General features: G+C 34.6%; 1 protein-coding gene across 1 annotated transcript; it reads right to left on the bottom strand.

Moving 5' to 3' along the window:
* Positions 1-2422: 2422 nt before the first annotated feature.
* On the bottom strand, positions 2423-5637 carry LOC122027033 (alcohol dehydrogenase 3-like). The gene is made up of 10 exons (XM_042585832.1): positions 5376-5637; positions 5099-5235; positions 4941-4987; positions 3791-4116; positions 3608-3690; positions 3441-3516; positions 3224-3285; positions 3054-3149; positions 2813-2974; positions 2423-2718 (listed from the first exon to the last, which is right to left on the bottom strand). The coding sequence occupies exons 1-10, from the start codon at positions 5410-5412 to the stop codon at positions 2602-2604; spliced, it is 1143 nt and encodes a 380-aa protein (XP_042441766.1). The 5' UTR covers positions 5413-5637; the 3' UTR covers positions 2423-2601.
* Positions 5638-13977: the final 8340 nt, after the last annotated feature.

Here is a 13977-nt window from a genome sequence, read left to right as displayed (position 1 = left end):
GTAGGCATGGCTCCCTCGCTTAACAGGACGGAGCCAAGATAGCAGACCATTGGCCGAGCGGACATCCCGCTCAGCCCGGTCGCGATATCAGTCGGACGACAGATTGGCCGAGCGGCTCCCTCGCTCGGCCCAGTAACGGACAAAAGGAACAGCTGGTGATATCCTTCTGGGAACTCACGCTACTGGCAGACGGCGTGATCAGTGGCATGGTCAGGCGGAGGATCGTACGGTAGAAGCTTCTGCTATCTTGTCAGAGATATGATCGGGCTGATAAGGTATGGTGTTAGGGACGCTTTACTGACACGTTCTTTCACGGTAAGCTTTGAGAAGCGTACTCGCCTCGACAAGCATGCACGCACGCTCCCGGAGGCCCTATATAAGGAGTTCCAAAGCTTCATCGGAAGTATGTTCACTACTGTAGCTATAGTTGCGTTGTTGCTCTTTTCTCTTCTCTACTTCATTCGCTTGCCGCCGGTGACTGCCTTGAGCGTCGGAAGGCCATCACCGGGGAATCCCTCCCTGGCTCGGCACTAACGACTTGTGGTTACAGGCTTAGCTCGTTGGAGGTCACGTCATCTTCAGTCTACATCCAGTCAACGTGAGCGACATCTCCCAGTGTCCGTTGACTCGACTCTCAGACAAGATCACTTATAAACTTGAAGGGTGGAAGCATAGTCGTTCGATCTCAAGGGCAAAAGGGCGGGTTAATTACCATAGTCGTTCGATCAAAGAATCGAAATGGTTAGTAGCCTAATCGACATACACCAAACGTCTCTTTGAGAATTAAAAAACCAAGTAAAGTCAGACCACGTGGCGACACCATAGGAAAGGATATTTATGATGAATGTGATAAACGAATCATTACTATGATGTGTCATCACTCGTATCACCACATATTACTATGTATTTATGGCATCTGACATGCCCCTTTTCGAAAAGGATAAGCTTCAAATAGTATGCATAGCAGAATGACATCGGCCAGGACTAAAAGGTTGATCGGGAAACTAAAGATTGAAGAGGTCTAGTCAGTCAGTCATGGGTCTCCTTCGACTAGATTTGAAAGGGAGACTTGTAATGTAGTAAATAGGAAAGACCCCCAAAGTGAGGTCCATGGGTCAATGAGCCAGTGTAGGAAGCAGTCAAAGTCTAAAGTAGGTCAAGAGCTTAGCAGTTGGCCTAGCAAGACCTCCATCTCCTGACAGCTAAGGTCGATGGAATAGGCCCTAAGGGGCCCAGCTCCCCGGCTCGGTCGGACGTCTACGGGGCCCTGTTCTCCTCCATCTCCCGATCGACTAAGGCTAATTGGACATGCCCTTAAGGGCCTAGCTCCCCGGCTCGGCCGAAGGTCTACGGGGTCTTGCTCCCCTTCATCTCCCGATCGGTTAAGGCTGATCGAACAGACCCTTAGGGGTCAGCTAGACCAGACATCTACAGGGCCCTGTTCTCCTCCATCTCCTGATCGGCTAAGGCCGATCGAACAAGCCCTTAGGGACCCAGCTCCCCGGCTCATCCAAATGTCTATGGGGCGTTGCTCCCCTCCATCTCTCGATCGACTAAGGTCGATTGGATAGGCCCTTAGGGGCACAACTTCCCGGCTCAGCCGGACATCTATAGAGCCCTACTACCCTCCATCTCCCGATTGAATAAGGCTGATAAAAAATGCCCTCAAGGCCCAGTTCCCCAACCTGCCAGTTGTACACGGAGCTCAACTCCCCTTCTGGATACTATGATAGCCCATTCACACCTCTTGAAGGACTAGACCTCCTATCTATGTCCCATTTCCTTAAGGGCGGCCCAATAGACCTTCTAGCCCATAAGCTTATTTCATAAGCTTATTTCATCATTAATACAATATGACATTAATATAACAAATGAGCTTGTCTGAGAATCAGAAGGTTATATTCTTTCACAGATACATAATACTCACCTCATACCTATGATGGGCCTGCAAGATACTATTGAAACATGGTGATTAGACAAGTTGTAAAGCAATGATATGATACCTTATTAAATGCGAAAATTACAGGAGACATTATAAAAGAGATCCTTCTCTACTAGCGCAAGTAGTAGACTCTATCATTTTTCTCTTATTACACCACTATTCCTCTTCTTCTCTCTTATCCTGACTTGATCGTCAAGGACCCCCTAGCTTACTTATTGACAATTTTCCCCTCCTTCCTTTTGTTGATACTTGCTGACATTCCACGGTGCTCTCTTCTCGAAGTTTTCTTCCGTCAAACTTCCAACCAGCTCACTAGTGGTCCACAGTTCACCACTTCTAGATGGGATCATATACGAATCCAAATTATTCTTCCGATCTCAATCCATTGTGAGAGTAAGCAGTATTCAAATGCTCATAATGACTTGCCATAAAACTTGCTAGAACAACCACCATTGCAGTGCAGAATAAGTGGACAAATAATTATTATAAAGTAAAATTTGCATTCAGGAAAGGTTTTTAGTTTTTACAATGACAACGACCACACAAGAAGAGAACGAGAAATCAAAAGCTTTATAGAACAATAATCACATATTTATTCAGAGAACTCTAAAGATCATTCCAACTGATTATGCGTTAAGTTTCTTGAGAGGAGGCCTATCTTAATCGACCATGCGGATGATGCACCTCAGGCTGGCCCCTTGCAGCATGTAGTCAAATGCCTTGTTGATGTCAGAAAAGCTAACTTCATGTGTGATAAATTTCTCCAACTCAATCTCCTGAAGGATTAAGAATTATATATATTTGTGAATTATTCATATTATAAATTGACTATTAGGATGTGAACAAATAAGCTGAAGTATGTATGTCTACCTTGTTCAAGTACTTTTCGACTACACCGGGGAGATCAGTTCTTGGTTTATAGTGGCCATAGAAAGTTCCCTTAAGGGTTCTCTCGTTCAAGAAATTAACAGGATGAGTCTTGAAAACAGCATCCTTATGAGGCACCCCAACCAGCACAGCAACACCCCATCCCTGTGATGTCAACAGCAACAATGTTAAGGTAGTCTCAAGTATCAGTTTTAGGGACCCGAGGCTCGAAGCAGAGCATTACATCATGAACGCATTCGAAAGCAGATATCATCGCATCAATGTTTCCAGTGCATTCAACACTTCGATCCACTCCACCATTGGTCATTTCAGCAATCACCTAAAAGAATAGAATGTGAGGTGAGTTATTTAGATTTGTATGAATAGTAGTAGTAAATAGATCTTGATACAAACCTCTTGAACAGGCCTGTCATAATCTTTTGGGTTCACAAATTCATTGACTCCAAAGTTCTTGGCTGATCAAGGAAAGAATCCATTAGTGTGTCAAATAACATCATTTTTTTGCAGTTGAAGAGCATAGCCTGATCATTCACATTCTAGAAGCAACTACATGATAAATTTATAAGATGTAGATGAACAAGTTCCAACAGCCTAAATTTTGCTATTTTACCTTCTTCAAATCTATTGGGGTTGATATCGACCCCAATTATCCTTGAAGCCCCTGAAACTCTAGCACCTTCAGCAGCCTAACATTAGCAAGGCATAGAGGCATTTGTCAATTTTTAGTATAAGCAATTTAAATGTTATCAAACTCGAGCCGCATAAACAGAAACTCACTGAGAGGCCCACAGCACCCAACCCGAAAATAGCCACGGCTGATCCCTTGGGTGGTTTGGCAACGTTAACAGTTGCGCCGAAACCTGAAAAAATAGATGAAAACTCATCAAGAGCAATCACATTTGTCATATGGTTTATCTTAACTCACTGAATTTTGAAAACTAGACATGAAATTGACCTCACCTGTGCAGAAGCCACAGCTAAGAATACAAACTTTGTCCAGAGGAGCCAAAGGATTGATCTTTGCAACGCAACCTGAGTGAACTACGGTGTATTCACTGAACGTTGATGTTCCGAGGAAATGGTAAATGGGTTGGCCATTGATTGAGAATCGTGATTGACCATCAGCGAGCATCACTCCCCTGTCGGTATTTATCCTTAGGAGACTGCACATATTGCTGTCTGAGGATAAGCAATGGGCACACTCCTTGCATTCTCCAGTGAAGACAGGGAGGACATGATCTCCTGGTACCAAATCAGTCACACCTTCTCCAACACTCTCTACAATCCTAATCAACAAAATTATGAATTCAAATGAGAAGATATACCCTACCCTAAAGTCTCAAGGCTTTCTCGGTAGCAAGAGATAAACATAGCTAATGCAATTAAGAACTTCATATATTTTTTTGCAGTGACCTATGCTTGATACTAATGTAATTCAAAGTTTGCAACATATTTTAATAAGTAGAAAAGTTCAAAAACCCTAGATAGTTGGGATAAAACATGACTTGATGATGATGAAGAAGAAGCAGAAATAGTGAAGTCCAAAAGTTCATGAAGCCCCGAGTAGTCGGGACGAGCATGGCATGGCATGATGATAACGACAAAGCAGAATCAGTGAAGGAAGTCGAAAGGTTCATGAAGCCCCAAATTGTCAGAACAAACATGGCATAGGCTTGGTACAAAAGAAACGGTGAACTCGAGAAGTTCATGAAGGCGCAGATAGTTGGGACAAACATGACATGATTTGATCAAAGATGATAAAGCAGAAACAGTGAAGTCGAAGGTTCATGAAGCCCCTAAACAGTCGGGACACACATGGCATGGCTTATGGTGACGATAAAGCAGAAACAGTTGCAAGCACATAAATACACTACGATCTAGGAATACATAAGCTAAATTTACCTTGCTGGAAGCAAAATGATGCAATCAAGAGATCAAGTAAACAATTTCAATAACTTAACATGCAGAAAACTTGTTGAGATGGAATTAAGAAGTTGAGGATTAGCAAAACTTTTCCTTCTTTCTTTTTGGTTTTTTGACTGTGAAAATGAATTACTGAAATCTAAGGAGCAAAGTAGCTGCAAGGAAGGAAGGGACATAGATTTAGTACCCTGCAGCTTCATGGCCAAAGATCCGAGGAAACATCGGTTTTTGCCCCTATACAAAACGAACGCCAAAAGTATTAAACATACAATCTCCAAGAACTAGATTTTATTGATAGTTCATATGCCAGAATAACATCTATATAGAACATTAAAAAAAACTTACTTTAGCTTCCCAAAAGTAAACATCAGTGTGGCAAAGTGAGGTGAAGAGAACCTTAATTCTGACTTCCATTGCCTGAGGAGGTGCTACCTCCACCTCTTCTATCGTCAATGGTTTCCCTGCCTCCCATGATACAGCAGCTAGCCAAGAATAAAAAAAAAATAATCCATCTTTGTTCAGTAAAGCACATTACAATTCCTCGATTCTAAAAAAAAAGAATTCATCTTGACTATAAATCATCATTTTGTGTGGAGTTGGGGGAAAGGGGGAGAAAGCAAACCTCTGCATTTGATGACTTGACCAGCGGTGCTCGACATTTCTCAGACACTTGAAAACTCACACTATTCCTTCAAAGAACACTATAAAGTGCTTTTCTTCTTTTTTCCACTCCTGGGATGAGATGAAGATGGAGATGCTCGCAAGCATTTATAGTGGAAAAGTAAGAGAACATCACTCTGGCCGAATCCTTTTTTTAAGGCCCCAAATCAACGGCTGATGCATGAAACCAGACGCTTTGTCGAGTTCTCCCTCGCCGCTGAAGCCGAAACATGGTTTGCCCATGGCGGAAGGAATTAAAGGTCTGTGGGCGAAGAAACCGCCTCAGAAAACCGGAAAACCAGAAACTAGAAAGAACACGGGATTTCTTTGCTAATGATTAAATAAGAAAATGCCAAAATGAAAGGGCTTCTCGAATTAGGAATTGTCAAAACAAGCATTTTTCCGATTCATAGAGTTTAACAATCGATTATGGAATTTAACTTGAACTAGAATATATAAAAACATCATCTCATTTTAAACTCTTTAAATTCATAAGTCCATTTTAACCTAAATCCACTGATTAATTTAGAGAATTCGTAATTGAAATAGACTGCTAAATTTAGAGAATTTAGAAGAATATAATATTTATATTTTTAAATATTATTTTTAGAACAGTAAATTTTTAAACATCAATTAAAATTTTAAATCGATTATTGCATTATAACAATCCGTAATATTACTCTGTTAATAAATAGTATCTGAATCGATGATTTCACTGTATTAATTGATTCCAAAAGCAAAATAAAATTCGATACGTCATTTTGTCTTGTTTAAACTTAGTACGTGAGAACTTCTAGGTAATTTACCGAATAAACAATTACAACTAAACTATTATAACAGTTATTAAACTTATTATATCAACGACTCGGACACCGATAACAGCAACAATTTAGTGGCTATTAAATTTATAAATTCATTTAATAACTACTATAATATTATAATAATTATTACATAATTATTATATAGACTACTAAATCACTACTTAATAATTTTAATTTTTTTTTTTTTTAAAAAAAGTAATATTTAACAAATTATAACTAACTCTTTTTATGTATAAAAATATTCTATATATAATATTTTTGATAAGTTAAATTTTTTAAAAAATCAAGATACGTAAATAGATATTTTATTAGTCCGGACTATTTAGGTGTTAGAACGGATAATTTCCTTCGAATTTTATAGAAGATTTAATATTTGATTTGAATGGAAGATGATATAGAAAGATTTTTTTTAGACTCGATTAAATAATCAGATAATAGGGTATAAGTATTCGGATAATTGGATATGAAGGTGAATCTAGTAAAATCATATTCATATCTAATTTGAATATTTGATTAAATAATATATATTTAAATATGATATTAATTCTAATATATATTTTTTTTAATGAGGGTAGTTGGATGGATCGAAGTAAATTATTCGTATGAAAGATATTTAATCTTCTGATTGGTATAAATATGAGGATGAATATAAAGATGGGGATAAAAGATAAAAATTTAATGAAGATGTAAATTGGGATGAGAATAAATATAATAAATAAGGATGAAGATAGAAGATAGAAAATTTCGATCCAAAACTAGATCTATTGTCATCTTTAAACATTGTTTATTGTAATAAGTTGGGATCATTTGTCAACTGATATTAAAATATTTTATTATATGTGTGACCTTCTCCTTATAAAATATTATTGGGCTCCGAGTAAAGTATTCATTATTTATTCCTTTTAAAAATATATCGAGTCATGTTGAAGGAGCACATGGGTGAAGCTATTCCATGAGTGTTAGGATAATGTATGAAAATATTGTAAAGACATTTTTTATTTTTTTTAAAGTGTTTTTTTATGATTCTAATAATCAGGGATATCCTGTTTTTTTTTCTAATATCATTCTTTTCTTATTTAAGAAAGGGAGAGAATAAATGTATATAACTAAAAATATTGTTTCTAAACTTATTTATTGAAAATTCTAAGCTAAAATAAATTTTAAATTTTTTAAAATTAAATTTCAGCTCTTTTAGAAAAGGAAAAAAATATTAAAGTTGAAAGATTTTTTTCTTCTATTTTATATTTTTATATTGAATAGAAATTAAAAGGATAGCTTATTTTTAATTAGTTATCATCAAAATGATGCCTTATTTTACAAAAAAATGAAAAAATATTTTATTTTATTTTTTAAAATAACTTTATTCTAGTATTGTTATCGAAATAATTTTAGTTAAAATTATTACACATAGATTAGATTTAGTCAAAACTATTGTAGATGAAATAACTTTAATTAAAGTTAAGATAATAATAATTAATTAATTTGGAACATGCATGTTTTAAAATAGAAATTACTATTATCTGTGAATATTTATTTTTCTCAAGAATCTAATTCATAAACAAAATAATTTATCTTTAGCCGTGGAGGGCAGCTATTGAGTGAATTACCATAATACTTCCGGATTTATTCGATGAGCAAATCATAGAAAGATCATTTATTTTCAAGATTATCTGAGAGTTTGAATATCTAAATTAATAAAATAAAACGTGAGATCTTGGCTAGCCTTCGAGAATGAATAAATTATCTTTTTACTTTTTGACTTATTTAATTTACCTTTCTAACGAAACAATTTAGTTGTCAATCCTTCAAACTTACAAATTAATTGTCATAATGTTTAATGAGCGAAACCAAAACTAGCGAGGTTGTGCTTTCAAACACCATTTTAAGGACAGAGATAGATCACGGGAAAACCGACAGAATCTACCCACCGCCATTGACTAATTCATCCCGCAGCATCTTTTACAGCGACTTAGTGGGTTTGTCGGACTCGGAATAGGCCAGCTGTCAGTTGATGAGTCCAGTCATCAACTGGAAAAACTAAACCACATTTTGTGTGTGAGTGGATAAGTTTAAGTAATTAAAAATTTAATCATCTGAATGGCTAATTAACCTGGCGAGGTCTTTGTCCTTAGGCTAGGGTGGGCTCCAGCTCCACTAAATTTTTGATTTTACTAATGCTATATTAAAAAAAAAAAATTATGATGAAAAATTATTAGGAGGAAGAGAAAAGAAAGGGTAAAGAAATTTCTTTTTTTGTATTATTATTTATCTTTATTGAGGAAGATGGATACATGCGACGTAATTTTATAAACAAAAAGGGTACATGCATCATTTTTTTTACATGGTGTAATTTTGTAAGTTAAAAAGGGTACACGCGTCATTATTTTTTAGTATATGGTGTAATTTTGTAAATGAAAATGGGTACATGCGTCATTTTTTCTCATCCGCTGCTTTCCGTTAGATTTTGAGGTGATCGATTTTGGTTCCAAAACTATCCGTGAATGGTTTGCGTTTCTCTTCCATCTAAAAATTTTAATGAAGTAAACGGTGAAAACTTTTCCATTACATAAATTTTTCCTTATTTTTATTTTTCGCTCTCCAAAATAAACAGAGCATAAGAGTTAGGAAGCAAAGGAGAGGCTGAGAAAAAGGTGAAAAATAGGGAAGGAAAAAAGTTAAAAATGAAATAAATAAATAAATAAATGAGAGAGGTGTGTCCTATTGAGTTGCTCGCATGTGAAAGAGGATTGATATAAGATAGTGAGATGTTGCACGTATGTGATAGAGATGAAGAGCAAAAAGAATGTATTTTTTTTAAAAATATTCTAATTTATTTTAAATGGATCGCTTAATTTATTACTTGATTCAAGTATAATTTGGTCAAATTAAATATACATTAATTTTGATTTGAATCAATATAATTTTAATCTCCATGTTTATTCATTGAATTTAGTTCAAATATAATCCGATTTTTAATTTAACACCCTCATTTCGTATTCAATGAGTTGATTTATTTATTTTCTATTATTTTAACAAGTACTTAACAACTGTTACAATACTTACAAAAGAAATAACTAATGTTCTGGGTCGTTATGACTTGCATATCCACAATATACAAGTATAAGAATATGATGGTGCTAGAAATATACATGATGATCTTATAATGAATTATAAATTCTTTTCTTAAAAGATGATTCATGTATATATTATGTACATTCTTTAGTTCCTCGACTTCAATTAGGATTAACTAAAGCTATTGAAAAAGGTATTCATTTGATTATTCTTTTTAAAATTGAATTTCTTTTATAACCTCATTAACACATTTCTTAAATGTCATACTGAGTTACATTATTTAAAGAATTGAAGTTGTTCATATGACAAATATTGATGAACGTGATACAGATAGAAAAAGTAATCAAATTAAAAATTTACTATGACTTAGAAAGACTAATTGGAGTTCTAATTTTGATTTAATTTGTTGCATTATTGATATGTAGCTATGTGATTACCGTGTTAGAAAACATAGTAGATGAAGAGTCTTATAACTCAATTTGTGGTCGAGTTAGTGGTTTTTTGATTGCGATAAAGTCTTTTGATTTCATATGTATACAGGGACGGATCTAGGATTTTAAGTTTTTTTTTTGGGGAGGGGGGGTGTATACTAAGTGACAAAAATAATTATTAAATATATTATTTCAAAATGTATAATGTATATTTAGTTGAAATGTGAAAAATAAAGGAGGAAAAAAACATAAATTCAGTCCTACAAAAATTTGAACTCAAGAAGTGGGTTAAAATAAAAATAAAACTTACTATTACACCAACTATATATATGTTTTAAATTAGGGTAAAATAATATATATACTAATAAAATTTTAAAAACTTCTCTATAAAATTATGTTATTAAAAAATTTGTGGGGGGGGGGGGGGGATCGTGGCCCCCTCATGTCCTAATATAGATTCGCCCCTGTATGCATATTACATTTGATGCAAAAGATAATGAGGATAATAAATATATTTTATCAAGCATTACAAGAGAAATCTCTAGATATTTTAACTATTTACATTTCTAAAGCAACAATTGAACAAGTATTTCCAACTATGAAATTTGTTATAATAATTCTTGATGGAAGAAGAGCTTTTAGTTTATTATATAGTTGTCTATATTAAATGAGAGTTGGTTGAAAAAATAATTAATAATATAATAATAAATGAGTTTGATTTTAGGAAGAATAAAAAAATAATTTTAATAATTTTTTTACTCATGTCATTGAATATAATGTATTGAATATTAAATAATTTTAGTCTATATTTTAAGTTCATATACTATTTATTTTATTTTTAAATTAATTAATTTGTTGTATTAATTATAGTCAACCGGGTAATTTTAAATCTTAACTACGCCCCTTATATATATATACATCTAATTGAGGAGGCGGGATCCTTTGGATCACTTTTGCTATCCAAAGAATGCTCCCTTTGTATGCATTGGTGGAATAGATGGCCCCCACCTATTTTACAAGTGAGGATCATCCATCCCCACCAATACATATAAAGAGAGCATCCTATGGACCAGTGACGGATTTATGTAAGGGCTGGGCTGTGCTGTAGCCCAGCCCTTTGACAAAATCATTGAAAAATTTGAATTTCACACCTCTATTTAAAGTCAACTTTGGTCATCTCACATAAGAAGAAGATCTTTCTACCGTACATAACAATAACTAATAAATTTAATTACATAAATATTTTAGACACATATTAATTCACCCTATCAATAATTCTTTCCCTATAAGAAAATTAAAATATATATAAAAAAAAATTTCCGTCTATTAAAAATTCATAGTTAATTTTAAGATAAAAATATTACATTTCTAGTTGGATTAAAAAATTATTTATATATTTATTTTAAAATTAACCAGATAAAATTAATTTCAAATAGAATTTTTATCTCTAATCTTATTTTAAATATATGTTATTAATCTACCTCAAATAATATATCAAATATAATTTTAATTTATTTATAAATTGTTTACCGTTCTATTTACAAATTCGTATATAATTTTGTTTAAAATTTAATAAAATATAGGAAATGCTAAGATGATAATGTGCTCGTGTAAAGTAAACTCGGACCCCTTTTATAATATCCTTGGCAAACTCAATCAACTCAGAATCAGCCCAGTCCACTTTTAATTCCTGGATCTGTCCCTGCTATGGACCGTTAAAAGGGGTCAGAGGATCTCCTCTCCTAATTGAGTGCATTGATATCTTGATTTATGTGAAAGTCATTGAGAGGAGTCAAACACTATATATATATACATGCCCAATTAGTGTACAAGCACTCGAATTTATGTGAGAGTCACTTAGAGGAGTTGGACACTATATGATTCGATGGTAAGGGGCGACTCACCCGTAGGAGATCATCAAAGTGGTCAACACTCGACAATCGTTCGACCGGGCTGATTACCTTCCTGATCAGCAGGAGGAATAGCCAACCCGACATTTCGATAGCTCGGCCTGACACCGAGTTTTCGACGCTCATGAGGTAAATCGAGAAGAAACGGAAGCCGAGCGGCCATCCCGCTCGGCTAACAGTAGACACGACATTCGTTCAAGCGGGCATCCGCCTGGAGCCGTTAGCCGACGTGTCCTTCGCTTGCCCCGGGAAAGGCGCTAACAAAGCGGGAAGAAACGGAAGCCGAGCGACCATCCCACTCGGCTAACAGTAGACATGGCATTCGGCCGAGCGGCCATCCGCCTGGAGGTCGTTAGCCGACGGGCCTTCGCTCGTCCCGGGAAAGGTGCTAGCTGAGCGGTTCATACGCTCGGCCCGGTAAAGGACAAAGGGAGCAGTTGGTGATATCTTTCTAGAAACCAGTGTCGCTGGCAAGAGGCATGGTCGGCGGCATGGTCAGACAGAGAATCGTACGGAGAAAACTTCCACTGCCGTGTCAGAGATATGCTCGTGCTATTAAAGTATGGCGTCCTACACACTTTTCTGACACATCCATTCCAGGTATACTTTGAGGAGCGTGCGCGCCTCGAGGAGCGTGCACGCACCTCTGGGGAGCCCTATATAAGAACCCTCAGACTTCGACGGAGGTATGCTCACTATTTTATTGTAGCTACAGTTCTCGTTTCTTCCTTGCCCTACACCTCTTTCCCGTCGGGAATTTGACTTGAGTGTCGGAGGGTCATAGTAGGGGAACCCCTCCCTGACTCGGTGTTGTGTTTGCAGGTTCACGACGGCAAAAGATCTACGTCTTCAGAATTTTCGACAGGAGCGCCACGTCCCCAACATCCATCGACTCAGCTCTTGGATAGGATCACTATATATACATTATAAGTACCATGTGGAATTTTGTTTTAAAGCTTAGTGTCTAGAATTTAGGATTTAAGTTATAGTATTAATTTTTTTTAAAAAAAAATTACATATAGTCCTCGTATATAAGCTATGCATCAATGGATGTCGGTTAACATTCATATATACACGATGAGATGGACGCACACTTGAATTAAATAGATGAGATGGACTAGGAGACTCGATGTAGGAGTTCAAACATATACTTATTTATACACGGGCCATAAAATTCAATTTAATTGGTAAAATATACATATAAAAAAATTCTAAGTAAATTAAATTATTAAATATAATAAATATATTCACGGAGTCGTGTACTTTAGGATAATTGCTCGAATCAAATAATATTAAACAGCTCAATTTGAGTACCGGAGTAAGTTTACCCAAATAATTATTTAAATAATTTATATTATAGAATACTTTTTTAACTTTATTCTTTATGATTTTCACTGTGAAGGAATATCCATCAAGTCACTAACGAAACATTCTGAAGTTAGGAATCGAGTTCCATCATTTTGTTAAATCAAACTAAATCATAATAATTAAGATATTCAAATATATATCATCATTTACTCTGGTATTTGAATTCGGAAAAGACAAAAAATAAATAAAAAATAATATTTTAATTAAAAACTCTACTCCTAAAATAAGATCGGGCTAAATCAAGCATGCTAAATATAATCTGACTAAATTAATTATTATTTTTGGATGAATTATATTTTGTCACGACTCTGTTAAAAAAAAGCTACTGATTTATTTATTTTTGTCAGTAAATTGATGGAGAATCAAATTTTAATAAAATTCTAAATTAAAACTCTCGACATAATTTTTTTTTTTTAAATATCTTAACATCTATCTATGAAAGATATCTTACCATCTACCATCTTCCTATATTAAAATATAGAATTATGGTGATGAATAATATTTAGGGGAAATATATTAATTAAACAATTAGAATCGTATAATTAAGGAAAAGAAGAATTTTAGGGGAAAGAAATAAAATAAAATAAAATAAATTATATTTATACAAGGCACTTGTGGAAAGTACACAATTATAGAAAGATATATAAAAATTAATACACCCTTCTTATTTAGGTATAATTTAGACTCCGGTGAATATATAAAAAAAAAGGAAAGATGGATAGATAAACAAATAAAATAAAATAAATAGATAAAAACAAAAGGGGAAAAAATTTCGAATATGGATATTTTTTTTATTATTTTTTTAAATCATCGTTATCAAATATGAGAGAGAAAAATATGAACACAAAAAAATAAGGAAAAAAACTCTCATCTATCAATTTACCCTTTAGAGTTTTTAAATTAACTAAAACACCCTTGATCGGCAGCTATTTAAAATCCACCACCACCTTCAGCACCTCCCA

The sequence above is a fragment of the Zingiber officinale genome, chromosome 10A (genome assembly GCF_018446385.1).
Source record: "Zingiber officinale cultivar Zhangliang chromosome 10A, Zo_v1.1, whole genome shotgun sequence".
NCBI classification, from domain to species: Eukaryota; Viridiplantae; Streptophyta; class Magnoliopsida; order Zingiberales; family Zingiberaceae; genus Zingiber; species Zingiber officinale.
This window is presented reverse-complemented; position numbering and strand designations above follow the sequence as displayed.

What these genes read in the sequence shown, in the direction of transcription:
- LOC122027033 (XM_042585832.1), bottom strand. Translation starts at nt 5,412, where the DNA reads ATGTCGAGCACCGCTGGTCAAGTCATCAAATGCAGAG. An exon ending in CCCCAATAGATTTGAAGAAG is followed by an intron (nt 3,286 to 3,440) that starts GTAAAATAGCAA and finishes TTCCTTGATCAG; the next exon opens with CCAAGAACTTTGGAGTCAAT. An exon ending in TCGAAAAGTACTTGAACAAG is followed by an intron (nt 2,719 to 2,812) that starts GTAGACATACAT and finishes TTAATCCTTCAG; the next exon opens with GAGATTGAGTTGGAGAAATT.